General features: G+C 42.1%; 1 protein-coding gene across 3 annotated transcripts in view; it reads right to left on the bottom strand.

Moving 5' to 3' along the window:
* The window catches only part of CRYBG3 (crystallin beta-gamma domain containing 3), a 114,338-nt gene extending 103,428 nt beyond the window's left edge, over positions 1 to 10,910 (bottom strand). The window contains exon 1 of one of the 3 annotated variants that reach the window (XM_067739149.1): positions 10,580 to 10,910. In XM_067739149.1, the coding sequence (XP_067595250.1) occupies positions 10,580 to 10,728 (149 nt within the window). In that variant the 5' untranslated portion in view covers positions 10,729 to 10,910. Of the gene's footprint in view, positions 1 to 10,165; positions 10,360 to 10,579 lie in introns of those variants that run through there. The other 2 variants (XM_067739147.1, XM_067739148.1) reach the window with 2 other exon arrangements.
* Between the last annotated feature and the right edge of the window lie 3,629 nt (positions 10,911 to 14,539).

The following is a 14,539-nucleotide window of genomic DNA, read 5'->3' on the forward strand; positions in this document are numbered from 1 at the left end:
TCTGTCAAGTCTTCTGCATACCAATAAGCTGATAAACTGTGTGAGAATATACAAACATACAAGTACATATAAACCCATGCCCCAGTGATTCCTTTTTTTAAAAAAAGTAATCTCATCATCTCAACTCCTTACCAAGACGTACCTCAACTGGCCCCTGGCTCCCTTCCATTCTGTGGTCTCTGCCTATTCCGGCATCTGTGCCAACATGGTCCTGCCCCAGGAGCTTGAAACTGGCTCTTCGCTCTTCCTGGAAAGAACTTTCCTCTGATTTGCTCATGTCCTTACTTCCAAATGTCATGCAGGTCTTGGGTCAAATGGTACCCAATAGAGAGGCGTTTCATGACCATCCTCTCTGTACCTTATTACAGACCCACTACTTCCATCACGTCCTCTTCCCTCACCCGGCTTTATTTTACTTGATAGCTAACATTATATACAAATCTATATAACTTTCCCCTCGGAATACAAACCCTCTGTAAGCAGAGACACATTTAGATATTCAAACTAGATTCTGAAAAGCAATGACCCATCTAAGATTTTTTAAAGGGTTAAAATTATCTTTATAATTTGTAAAAGTATGTGTACTATTGTAGGAAATGACAAAGCAACATTGTTAAGTGAAAAAAAAATCAGGTTTCAAAATCCTGAAGAGAACTTTTACTTTTTCTAAAAATATGTATACATGTAGACATGCACATAGGAAATGATCTAGAAGAACAGTACTCGTCTCCGGGTGGATAGGGTTATGTATGAGCTGTGCTTTTTTTCTTTTTGATTTTCTTATAATTTCACAGCTGTTTTAGAAAAACATATATTACTATCAAAACGAAGAAAAGACAAGTATTGTAGTTGATTTTAAAACACAAAAACAAGTTAGTGAAAAATGCTAGCAAATTTAAAGTAGACAAATAACTAAACACTAACAGTACAAATATTTCATAATGGCAATTTCTCTGTATCATAATAAATACAACATTGCCAAATAATATCCTTATCTGCCTACCTAGAACAATGGAACAATCAAAAATATTTGGGCTTCCCTGGTGGCGCAGTGGTTGAGAGTCCGCCTGCCGCTGCAGGGGACAAGGGTTCGTGCCCCGGTCCGGGAAGATCCCACATGGTGCAGAGCGGCTGGGACCGTGAGCCGTGGCCGCTGAGCCTGCGCGTCTGGAGCCTATGCTCCGCAACGGGAGAGGCCAAAACAGTGAGAGGCCCGCGTACCACAAAAAAAAAAAAAAAAAATTATCATACATATTTTCAGCTTTGACTAATACAGCACAATGCCACCCCTCCAGCCAGGGTATGATCCTTTGTGCTTTGACAACAAAGACAATAAAAAGCTGAGCGTTTACATCTCACCCAACCTGTTCCCAGTTATCAAACTTTAAAATTCAAAGTATTTCATTCCTTGTCATAAGCATGGCAGCTATAAAAAATTATGATCTGCCACTAAGGTAGCATCCATGTTTTGTATAAATTTTAGCACAAAGAGTAAAGGAGAAATTTCTAACATATCATGTAGAAATCACACAAAATTAGTATTTGTGAGAGCATTCAAATACCATTTTCATGTCATTTCTGGCACTACCATTTGCGCTACTTGTCATAAAGAAAATATAAAAGGTGTGCTCCTTCAAAAGCATGTTGTACTACTCTAAACAAAACTGTATTTTATATACATGGAAAGGTTGACTTCTGATTTAGTCCCAAAATTATAACACTTATTTTGACTGAATGAATAAAGGGAAGTGGGAAGAGGTGTAAAATAGCTAAGTCCTCATCTACCATCATCAGAAATCAATATAAACTGTCTAAAGTTTACAAATCAAGAAAGAATAGTAAATAGACACATGTACAGAAAGGCCAGAAGAAACAGCCTAAACGAGACTAAAACCGTTTCCTCTAAGAAGAGAGTCTCAAGAATGGGCCTACACCTGTTAAATCCTCCACAGCCCTGTGAGACACCTTGGTACTTATTTTAAGAGGGAAAGAAAGATTTGTGCTATGTCTGCCTTCCCCACAAAACTGCAGGAGTGTTTTGAACCAAAGACCATGTTGCACTGGATTCCCAGAGGCTAGTACAGGGCCTGGCACAAGTGGTACCAAATGAATGCTTGTTAAAACATTGGTGAGGTTTTCAAATCAACTGATGAAAATGTTAGAACCACAGAGAGGAAATACCCAATGCATATTCATATGTAACCTTTCCAGTAAAACAAAAGTCTTCCTAATCTATAAGGCATACTTCTTTATTTTGTACACACCTATTACCCTACGGAGTTTTGGCTGGCACGATAAAGCTGGAAGAGACCTTAGCAATGAGGGCCACCTCCCTCGCTTTATAATCAAAGACAGAGAGCTAATGAACTACCCAGAGTCACACTGCTACTTAAAGCAGATGATTTAGGTGATCTCACAAAAATGAGTTGATTTTTTTTCTTTTCCTGCGGTACGCGGGCCTCTCCCGCTGCGGAGCACAGGCTCCGGACGCGCAGGCCCAGCGGCCATGGCTCACGGGCCCAGCCGCTCCGCGGCATGTGGGATCTTCCCGGACCGGGGCACGAACCCGTGTACCCTGCATCGGCAGGCGGACTCCCAACCACTGTGCCACCAGGGAAGCGCAGTTGATATTTTTGATGCTCTGTTAACTCCACCCAGTTTCACATTGCAGACTAATAATACATAAGCCTTCCTCATACCTGCAGAAAGTATCAAAATATCTAATTATTCTGCATTATAAATATTCCATTTACTTATAGGCTTAATCATAATTTTTCTCACTTGAACAAGTTAATGGAGTTCATTCTTTCTTTGGAGAATTTTTGCCAACTCAGGATTATAAATTCTCTCTTTTTTCCTCTTTTATACAGAGATATTCACTAGGTCTTAACCAGTCTTTTTTTTTTCTGAAATAGATAATTCACATAATTTTTTTAAGTATAAGAAGGCCTAAAATGAAAAGTCTCCCTCCTGTTCCTCATTAATTCACCCAGTCTCTCATCCTCCCTAAGTAGTTAACACAATACTAGTAACAGACTTTTTTCATACTCCCCCATTTTCATATGCAAACAGGAGCATACTATACACAGTGGTTTGTATCTTGCTTTTTTAATTTTTTACTTAATGTATCTAAGAGACATTTTCTTATCAGTATATAAAAAGCTTTATCATTCTTTTTGACAGCTGTATAATATTCCACTACATGGATATACTGTGATTTACCAATTAGTCCACTATTGATGGGATTACACTTTAGTTTTCATCTCTTGCTAATTAAAACAACACTGCAATGATTAAACTTGTAGAGGCAACTTTTGGCCTGTTTACAAACTGTATACAGCCAATGGAATTCCTAGAAGAGAACTGTTAAATCAGAGTATGTGAATGTGTAATACTGATAGAACTTGTCAAATTGCCCTCCAAAGTGGCGTATCAATTTACACTCCCGCTAGTAGTGTATGAGAGTTCCTCCCAACAAACTCAAGTTTTGATTATCAAACAGGTGGAGTATGGTATCTTGCTAGTCTTAATTTGCATCTTTTCCGAAGGAGACTGACTCTTTTTACGTGTTCAAATATAAATTTATAAGTTGTATAAGTGTATATATTTTCCTCAACTTCCAGGACCATAAATTCTTTATTGTACAGAGCACTGATCCAGGCCATCTGGACAGACATCCAGCTGCATGCCATTGTCTTTTATTGCCATTCAATACCATTTTCTAAGGCCTGCCTTCTGTTTGGGTCTTCCCAAGTTAAGCAGGGGATGTAGTCACATAATGCTGTAGGCTTTGAATTCAGGAAGGAAAATTCGACTCCTTACTCTACCACAAGATGTTGACACTTTTGATTAGTTATTGGACCTCTCCAAGCCTTAAATTATGTTATCTGTAAAATGGAGTAAAGATTCCTCTCTCATAAGGTTGCTTTGAGGATTAAGTGAATGTATATGTTTAAAGCCCCAATCATAGGGCTTGGATCTTATTAGGGCCTCAATTAAGGGTGGTTTAGGTTTTTGTTTTGAATTTTATTTTATTTATTTTTTATACAGCAGGTTATTAGTTATCTATTTTATACATATTACTGTATATATGTTTCAATCCCAATCTCCCGGTTAAGGGTAGTTTAGTTTTGTCATCATTAATCTGTCAGGCAAAAAGAAACACTTGACTAAGCAAACAGTTGTTTCGCTGCTTTGGGATATTTCCAATTACATACCCCCAGGAGTTAAACACTGAGAGGTAATCCTGCTGGAGTTGTACCAGTACTTGGCCTTCACAACTGACAAATAAACATTAAGAATTGGTTATTTCTGGTCACAAAACTTCAACTTATTTCTCTATCAACACCAAGCCATTTTGTATAGGGATTTCCGTTTACTTGGCATGCTGACTTTTTTTGGTTGTTGTTTTTTGCGGTACGCGGGCCTCTCACTGTTGTGGCCTCTCCCGTTGCGCAGCACAGGCTCTGGACACGCAGGCTCAGCGCCCATGGCTCAGGGGCCCAGCCGCTCCGCGGCATGTGGGATCCTCCTGGACCGGGGCACGAACCCGTGTCCCCTGCATTGGCAGGCGGACTCTCAACCACTGCGCCACCAGGGAAGCCCGGCATGCGGACTTTTGAAAGGATGCGCATTTCTGCCTCCATCTAAGACTTGCTGAGTCAAGGAGGAGCAGGCGGGACTGAGGGAAAGCACTTCCATCCCTGCTGGTATAGTTACTGCCACATCTCCCCACTAGTCTGCCTTGGCCAAGGCTGCTCATCAAACCACGCTCAGAGAGAAGTTCAGAGCAGCGAGAGGTCACTTTGTATGAGAAAGTCTTCATACAATGTTTGACCCTCGTGATACAGTACATGCGTTCTGAACCACATGTCACACACACCAAATACATGTTTGGCGCATAATGAGCTCATCTGGAAAATACTGACATACATGTTTACCTCCTCCATTAATTTAGGAACTCTCTGAGGGCAGTTTTGGTCTTTCATTCATCTTTGTATCCCACTCCTTAGCGACATACTCAACAAGTAGCAGTCACTCAAATTTATGGAATGAACAGACTAAAAAAATAGGGCTAACTTTTACTTCATGCTGATACTCTCTTTTCAGTAGAGAGCCTGGATTACTTTCCCCAGTTTGAATTTCTGTCAACCTGTTTTCTTGCTACCACAGTTGTACTGGTGTTTCTGGTATATCTGCACATCAGTGTATTTCATCAAAACTCTGGTTAGGAGATAAAATATTTTATTGAGGGAGTATTATTTTCCTCTTTACAGAATGTGCTATTACCCTTTTTACGTATTTTCCACTGAGATAAAAAAACAAAACAAAAATGTTTGTTTAATCAGAACTTTCAAAGTTAGAAGTGCTGATTAAATTTACTGCAGGCCAATTTGAGGTACGCTTGCAACTCGAACCTGTTTAGAGTGTACAATTGAGTTAGCTTTCAAGGAATTTCCTCAGCAAGAAACAGAATCCCCAAGGTAGACATCTGGCAGACACCCTGTTAAGCCCAAAAGTCAGAAATCTCACTTGAAAAAAAGTATGGTTTCAATACCATAAAACAGTCTATATTTCTAATCCACTGCCAAAGGTAGGTTCTGTGCTTTCCATTAACCTGGAAGCTCAAGATTCTCACAAAATACACAGGGCTGAGGACTTCTGGAATTTTCCAGTCATCTTTATTTATTTTTTATTATTATTATTATTATTTTTGCGGTACATGGGCCTCTCACTGTTGTGGCCTCTCCCGTTGCGGAGCACAGGCTCTGGACGCACAGGCTCAGCGGCCATGGCTCACAGGCCCAGCCGCTCCGCGGCATGTGGGATCTTCCCGGACCGGGGCATGAACTCGTGTCCCCTGCATCAGCAGGTGGACTCTCAACCACTGTGCCACCAGGGAAGCCCCCAGTCATCTTTACTGTTGCAGGCATGAACTACAGATGTGGTCCTTCAACACCACATAGGTATCTCTTATTCCACTAAACTAGTTATCAATTATTCTCTATAGCGTTTTCAAATCAATGAAAATGCAATCATCATAAAAATTCGGAGAACAAAGCTCTTTTTCCTTACATAACTGATGCTGTGGTCAACATTTAACTTGAAGGCCAACAGTTCTCATGCTGGTATCAGGGGCATTATTGACATTTTTTATGAGACTATCTCCTGCACTGCATCCCATTAGCATCCTGGCTCTACCCATTTATCAATCACACTCAGCCATGGTGCAAAGCAAATATCCTCTGAACTTTAAATCAATAGCCAAACACTCTGTCTAGAGAGCTTTATGGTCCCCCATGTTTCAAAATGCCCACTTTAAGGGTCGAGTGTACTAACCCTCGCTTAAAGCCAGTAGTAAGTGCTTTAATGCTCCATCAACAGAGATTCACTCCCTCACCTGAGCTAGGTAAAGGGGACACCAAGATGAGACACAGCCCTGCCTTGGGTCTCGTGATCCTGTCTTACCTTCTATCAATAGCACTATATTGGGACGCTCAAAGGAACAACCAAAAAGAGTATATGTGAAATGGGCCACAGCGTTACCCATTCTGGAATAAAGGAAGGAAAGGTCCAACTGACTTACATATTCAGATGTATTTTGAAGGAGCACAGTTCACCAGGGTGGCGGGCAGAATGGTGTGGAAAAAGAATCAGAGCTTCTGAGTCAGAGAGACCCAATTTCAAATCTCACCCCTGAAACTTACTCCTGTCATGATTTGGAGTAAATCGTTTTCCACTGGGAGTGCTATCACTCTCCCTGCCACCCACCCAGGTGGAGGTGTTTCGAGTTCTCCCAATGACCGGAGGATGCAGCTGGCAATTAGCGGGTGGGGCTACAGATGCCAAATGTCCTGCAAAGCACAGGAGAGCCCAGTTCAACAAAGAACTGTTCCACCCAAGATGCCAACAGTGTCCACGCCTAAGGACCCTATCATCTTCAGTGTGCTCAACTGTCAGAATAGTGATAAGCATACCAACCTTCCAGGCTGAGGGTGACGTTTAAATGAGACAAGTAAAAGTACCCAGCCCGTGAGGAAGTGCACAGTGGGCCCTTAAATAAATGCTGTTCTCGCCTTACTATCCCCCTCCCGAGTTTACGAACGCTGTACGGAGCTCATTTTAAACACGTCCATCATGTGTGATATAGCAAAGAAACAAAACTGAGCAATCATCTTCTCAAAGTGGGGAAAATTAGAAGGCAGGTATCCTCCAGATTTCAGTTTAGCAGTATCTGTTTGAAAGACCTTCACAAAAATTCTCTAAGCTTTAAATTGAGAGCCAAACGCTCTTTATGGCCCAGCACTAATCTAGCTTTCTTAACGCCTCTTTCACTCTGCCCCACTAATGTATACAGCCCCCAAGAGATCATAACCTCTGAAGGCTTTTGCTCAGCCTAGAAGACCCACTCCCTATTTCTCTCTTCGTGGCTAAATTCTCTACCTGTGAAAAACACCAGTGCCTTGAAGGCCCAGGTAAAACCACCTCCACCATGAAGCCCTCCCTGCTCTCCCCTATCACTTCTAATGAGTCCATTCACTGCATGCTCATAAACTGGGCTAAACATTATAGCAGTGAATCGAATTCAGTTGCAGTTTTCATCTCTATAACACCTAAAACAAATTAATATAAACACTTCCTGGATCTGGTCAACCACCTAAGACATAAGTACTGAAATGTAATTCCATTGCCAACACCTGAATTCCCATATACAACAGTGTTGATGCAAACAGGCCTTCTTTAACTGCTGAAGGTTAATGAGAACAGCAGTGAACACAATATATAAATGATGTGTTCACAGCAAATGATGCCCAAATAACAGCACACCATAAAAGCAAAAGTTTTCCTATGGTCCAAATAGGGAAATATTGGACCACCTGAATCATGTCATGGTACACAGTGCTAGAGTCCTAGCAACCCCCAAAAAACTTGTGTTTGTCCCAGTTGGTACCATATGCATTTTGTGAGTAGCCAAAAAACAGCTGTTAGGATAATGCTGTAAATTTTACTTTTATTGGTCTTGTGGTTACGTTTGTGTTTAATTTTTAATTCTGTTCTTAAGAAATTGTTAAGGAATTCTGTTCTTAAGGAATTTATGTCCCATTTGTGTTTGTACACACACAGTTACATCACAAAATTCACGTAAGCCAACACTGGAAGTGCAGAAGCAGAGACTATACAACCCAAGTTTGAGAGAATGCATTTTGTTTTGAGTACATGGAAAAGTCAGAATGCAGGGATTAATCCTTAATTTATGTTAAGGGGGCTCAGAGTTGCAGGCACTGCATAGGACTTAATAATTGTTCATTAACTGAAAAGAAGCTGTGTGACTTTGGGGAAGTTTCTTTAACTGTTTCTTACAGTAAAATGAAAATACTGATCGTACAGGTCTGTCCAACCTCAAAGCGTAATATTATTAAAAGTACTCTGTCAATTGTAATGGGCCAGACACACCATAGATGGTAGGATGACTGTTTTCAAGTGGTCTTCTTCCCTTCTCCCAGTTCCTTGAGAGAAAGGACCTTTTTCTCAGTCATCTTTACATCCCTACCACACCAAGCCCCTCGTGTTCGAACGGACTCCCCTGCATCTAAAATCACCAGTACAAAAGGTAAACTAGGCTCCCAATAAAACCAAAAGCTTTTACTGCCTCTAAAAATAAACAGCCAAAACCCCCTTCATTTTGAAATAAGATCACAGTGACAAATCGCAATTCTGTTTCCAATCTTGTTAACACCAGGTGCTGTGTTACTAGGACATTGTTTCCGTTAGTTTCATTAAACTTTCAATAAACGCTTTGTGTCTGTTTATATCCTTGAAAAGAAAGATTTAAACTCATTTAAAAGGTAAAACACCCACACAAAGGATTATCTGCTATCCCCTTAACATCTGGCAAGTTCTAAAAAAGATAAGGACACAATTAGTGTTCATATAAGCACAATTAAATTTCTCATTGTCAAAAAGCCACAGTGTGTGCCTCTCTGGAGATGAGAATGGAGGAGTGGTAAGAAGACAAGAGACAAGTTGCTGTAGTGGTTAGCTCCAGAGAGAAAAGAGATTTGAGAAGTGCCTAAAAAGCCCAAAGAGGGCAGGGCAGCAGGCAGGGTTTCAGGACAATTCTGATATAAACCTGAAATTGGCCTGCCTATTCCCTGCTAACACTGACACAAGTTTCCAACTTTTGCTGAGTCTACTTGGGATTTCTTTTAAACACTGCCTCCATATTATCCAAGGCTGTTAGTGCTGTTACAGTGATGGCAGGCACCACAGGCTGTCTGCCCACACCAGCATTCAGACATTCTGGTTGAGCCCTGTCAGACTTCAAAACTATTTTTAACTACTGTGTAACTCTGAATTTTAAATTTTCTCTTAACAGGGCAATAATAGCTAAAGCTTCCCAGGAGAAGTTTTCCAAATATTATATAGGAGTTTTCTTGGAAAGATGAGGCATTTTATTAACAGATGGTCAAAATGGGAAGATTTCACAAATAGGGAAACTGAGGAACACATAAACGACTGGAATCAAATCACAAGACCTGAATGAATATTGATGGAATCAGCTCAGTCACAGTTACAGTTCTGTTTCCTATCCATTTTTCTTTGAAGCCCTCCACGAAGGCTTTAACATCTGAAGTAAACACAGCTTTCTGGAGAGCGTCCTTCCAATCACATGAGTGATCTTCTAGTGCAATTTGGGGGAAGACGGAGCAGTAAGCCTCTCTTGCCATCAAAAGTTTAAAACAGCGAGTTGTATATCACTTAACCCCTCTTCCTCCCTCGGGACTCAGATGAAAGGACTCAGGAATAGGTAGTTTTATTAGACATGAATTTTTTTTTTAAATTTCGATTTTATAGCAGCAGGTGGAGAAGGAAAGAGGACTGCAGAGAAGGGGCAAGTTTTCATTACTGAAACCTAGACAGCTCGAGTCCTGGTTTCTGGAATCTGTCTGGGAACTTGAGGCAGATGTTTCCGAAGAGACATGGGAAAGAAGGACGGCATCATCTAAATGTCAGGCAATGGTAAATAAGCCTAGCGAGGGTTTTATATTTTGATGGAGTCTTGGGAACTCAGCATCACCATTCTTTTCTTTAAAAAAATCATTTTGAGAAACTATGAATAAAATGGTAAAATCCCAGCCAAGGGGGTGGCGCTCCAAAGCGTTACCTTTCCCACAGAAGTGGTTTTCGGATCGCGCCCTCTTTGCCCTGGCGGATGGCTGGGCTCACAACTGTTTCCCATTACTGTCGGCAGGACGCCGGGGGACTCGCTTTTGCCGCAGAACTTGGAGAGCAGACGCGACTGCGGGACGGGAACCGAATCACATCCGGGGAGGGGAGGTGGGGAGGCAGAGCGCCCCGCGGGCTGGCGCGGCCTCGGGTCACGAACTTCTCCCGGATTTAACAAACCAAGCGATGCGGCACGAGAACTGGGCGAGAAGGACGAAAGTTGAGCAATGGAGGAACAGAAAGTGGCGAGCGCAGCCTGGCCGAGAGCGGCTGGCTGCGGACACCGGGGCCAGGAGCCCCCCGTCCCGCGAGTCGGCGCAGGGCCCCGCGACGTCCCCCCCGCAGCTCCCACCTGGCTGCGCCCCGGCCCGGCGCGGGCGGCTGGCTTGTTCCCGGCCTCTCCTCCTCTTCCTCTTCCTTGTCCCGGGAAGGGCTTCGGGGAGCGAAGAACCGGGAGAAGCTGTGCCAGGGGGCGCCGCCTCTCCTCCGGCCGCCGGACATCTCCCCGGCGCGGCAGCCGGTCCGCGGCCGTCCCCGGGGAACGCGTGAGACGGTGTCCTGCGCCCTGAGACCGGCGCCGCGGGACCCGGCGAAGGCAGGACTGACTCGAAGCCGGCGGGCGGGCGGTGCGGCTCAGTCCATCTCCGGCAGGAGAAGCGCGGGCACGATGCGCTCCCAGCGCGGCTACTTCTTGCGCTGTGCGGCGGCTCCTCCTCCTGCCCCCAGCCCGCCCGCCCCCGGGAGGAGCCAGAGGCCGCGGCACCGCCCCGAGCCCGGGACCCGCGGCCGTCCGCCACCGCCGGCCGGGCCCTCGCTGCCGGCGCTGGCCTGAGACCCGTGGGGACGCGGAACCCCGCTACGCCCGGCTCCGGGATTCCCGCCCAAACGAGCTCCAGCCCGTTTGTCTTTTCGCTCAAATTTTCCTTCCTATTACTGATTTGTTTCTCTATCTTCCAGCCCATGGACGGAACAGTTTTCAGACTTTTGAAAGAAGTTCATGAACTAAAGTTTGTGAACACACCTGGTAAACTGCGGTACCAGAATGGCCTGGGCTGCCTTTCAGCTAACTAACAGCTGTTCCTAAAACAGCTACCCGGGGCTGCAGAAGATGAGGTTACCCCGTGGCCGAGTCTTAGAAGTGGAGGGCTCCGTAGGTGCCTGGTCTAGATCTGTCAACAACTCGTTTCTTGTTCGGCTGGCTTACTACTGTGTGGAGTAACTTACCCTAACCCAGATGTGTTTTGGTATTTCTCACGCTCCGTGTTACATACTACTCCCTGGCGAACCCTCTTGCAAAACGTCACTGATCAAAAACAAGTGTAATTCAAACTTGTAAATGCTGGAACAAATATTTTGTAGTTATTACACAGACGTCACTGAAATCTGGAGACCAAAAAAGGTCCTTAAGGTTTGCTTTTAAATATGTCTAAATACAGTAGTTTGGATTTTCTTAGTTTTTAAAAAAAGTTACATACAAAAAGCTGTAATAATTAATGTATGCAACTTGATGAGTTTGAAGATAAATATACACCATGCAACCATCATGGCAATCTATGCCATAAAACCATCCATCACCTCCAAAAGTTCCCTCCCACCCTCTTATTTATTATTATTATAAACACTTATGACGTAAGATCTGCCCTCTTAGCAAAGTTTTAAGCATACAATGCAGTATTGTGAACTATAGGCACTGTGCTGTAAGTAGAACTCTAGGACTTACTCGTCTTACCTAACATCAACTTTGTACCCTTGGAATAATACCGCCCTGTTTCCCCATCTCCAGCCCCTGGCAACCTCCTTTCCACTCTCTGCTTCTATGGATTTGACTTTTTTAGATTCATCAATATAAGTGAATCCATATAGTGTAGTATTTGTCTTTCTATGTCTGACTTATTTCACTAATATAGTAGCACGATTTTTTTTTTTTAGTTTTTTATACCCTAGTGGCTAGTAGAGAAAATATCAAGGGGCCCATACACCGCAGGTGTTTTGTTTTAAAGCTAAGCTGCCCCTGTGAGGGTGTAGAAATCAGAAAAGTGAACATCCTATGCCTGTTCACTGAAAATGTTATACAGGTAAATGAGATAAAAATGAAATGTCCAAGGCAGTTTTGACTTGGGGGAGGGGCAGGAAGGTACCCTGGGGTCATCCCCCCTCTTTCTTTGGAGTCCTGGAGGAAGAGAAGGTTGCTGATGAGTCGATTGGATGGCTATACACCCCAGGTCATTTCAACACCAGCTGATGGCTGTTGAGCCTCCCTGCCACACCACAGCTGCCTCGCAGCAGCACTCCAGCCCCTACTAACTGCAGCAGAGCCCAAAACCAATCACTCTAATTTGTTCTGGCTCAATTTAACCTACCAAAGTCAAATCAGTCTAGTTTCCTTCTGCTGGGTTCATCCCAGATGATCCCTCAAGATTGGAATCGTCTGGGATCAAAAGTGCTAGTCAGCACCTTCTCTTTTGCAAATCTTTCTTCCCTCTCTGTGAGTCTGAGAAAAAAGGGAAAAGCTAGATTAATACACTAGAATAAGACAAGTAAAATTCCCAATTCGAGCCATATTATTTTAGGGAAGAATCTCCATTAAAGCCCAGCTTACCAGAAAGCCCAGAGAATATGAAAGCAAAGAAAGTATGAAGCAAACCATTCCCTCCATCTAGAAGGGCTAGAGAATTAATCTCCCCAAAGGAATGTTAAATAACTACCAGATGTGTCCACCACTTGTACTGTACTGTACTGACCAAAGCAAGCCCTACACCCTAATACCTACCCAGAGGGTAGATTTTCAGGAAGTCTTTCTGGGGATAAAAACTTACTGGGCACAGTAAGATTTATTACCGAGTTATGGTTTTATCTAATAATGCTTTTTTTTAAAGAAAGGAATTTCTCTAAAAAATAGTTGTCAAGGAGAATGCTGTGATAGTCATATTCTTTCAATAACCACTATCCTTGGTAAATGAGAAGGCATAGAATCATGATGGGTAAAGTCCTTCATTCATATAGAAACTTGGTGATAGTATATGTAGTAGAAATAATGCTAATGTTCATCCAGCTAGAATCCCTTCTATTAATAAACAGCTTGCAAAGGTATAAGATAATATAAATGTTATTAGAGACCCCTAAAATGAACAGTTGGTCCAATACAGACCCATGATATATATATATAAATATTTATATTTATACTTTATAAATATTTATATATATATTTTTTTTCCTCAAAAGCAACTACTTCACGAAGGAAACAATGTCTAACGATATTCTAATCTCCAGCCTGTGGTAGAACAAAGCATTTAAATGAATTGTAAGGTAAGTATACATGGTGTCCTGCCTCCATTAAGGCAAACTTCGTCTATGAAAAATTAGCTTAAAACCATAAATTAATGATTCCTGAATTTTAATTTATTTACTTTTCAAGTACTTATCAGTTCCTAGATGTCCTCCATTCTTCTATTCTAAACTCATAATAACAAATTTCTGAATACTAAGTTCTAAGATTACGTTAGGAAGTCTGTAAAAAAGTTGAATTTTAGAGTTGTAAGGATCTTAGAGATGCTAATTTAGCACAGTTGCCTTCATTTGTTCATTCAGTTTTCCTGAAGACATTTAATGAGTATCTGCAGTAGAAGCACATTTACTGTGAAGCTGATGAAGCTGAAGCTTCAGGGCATCCCACTGGTACGGTCTCTTCCAGTGTGAACTCAGGAATGTGATCACTTGGTCGTGTGTGTTTATGAAATTTACAAATTTACAAAAGCAAACATTTAAACTGCAATTAAGACCACAATCTCTTTCCACTTGGATTTTCCCTCCATCACCTTATGCCTAGAGTCAGTTGGTATTGGAGTTATTGGGGGCACTTTGGGATCTGCTGGGAAATTTGCGCTGGGGATACATTCAGTTTGGATTTAGTAGGATATATTTTTTTGGTTGTCAGCTTCTCCAAAGAATAGTTGTTACTGCTTAAATTCCAATTTGTCCATTGTGCAACTCACCAAGCATTACACCCAGGATACATTATCACTACATAAACACATCCTAATTCCCCTAACACTGAAAATATGTGTGGGTAGTGGAGGTGAAACAAGATTCAAAATGTACAACAGCAAAAGGTGAGTTGTAGAAAATTATTTCAGGCATCAGAAGACAAAACCAGAACAGAAAGAATCACTTCTAATTGATGTAATTTCTCTCATAACAGTAATATGTTCAATAATGGAGTGTATATAATTTTTATAATTGTAAATTCAGCAAACTTTTTTTAAATGAAAATCATGTAAAATAGAATTTTTCAGAATTTTTGTTTGTAGGGCAA

This window comes from Pseudorca crassidens, chromosome 5 (assembly GCF_039906515.1).
Source record: "Pseudorca crassidens isolate mPseCra1 chromosome 5, mPseCra1.hap1, whole genome shotgun sequence".
Classification (NCBI taxonomy): domain Eukaryota; kingdom Metazoa; phylum Chordata; class Mammalia; order Artiodactyla; family Delphinidae; genus Pseudorca; species Pseudorca crassidens.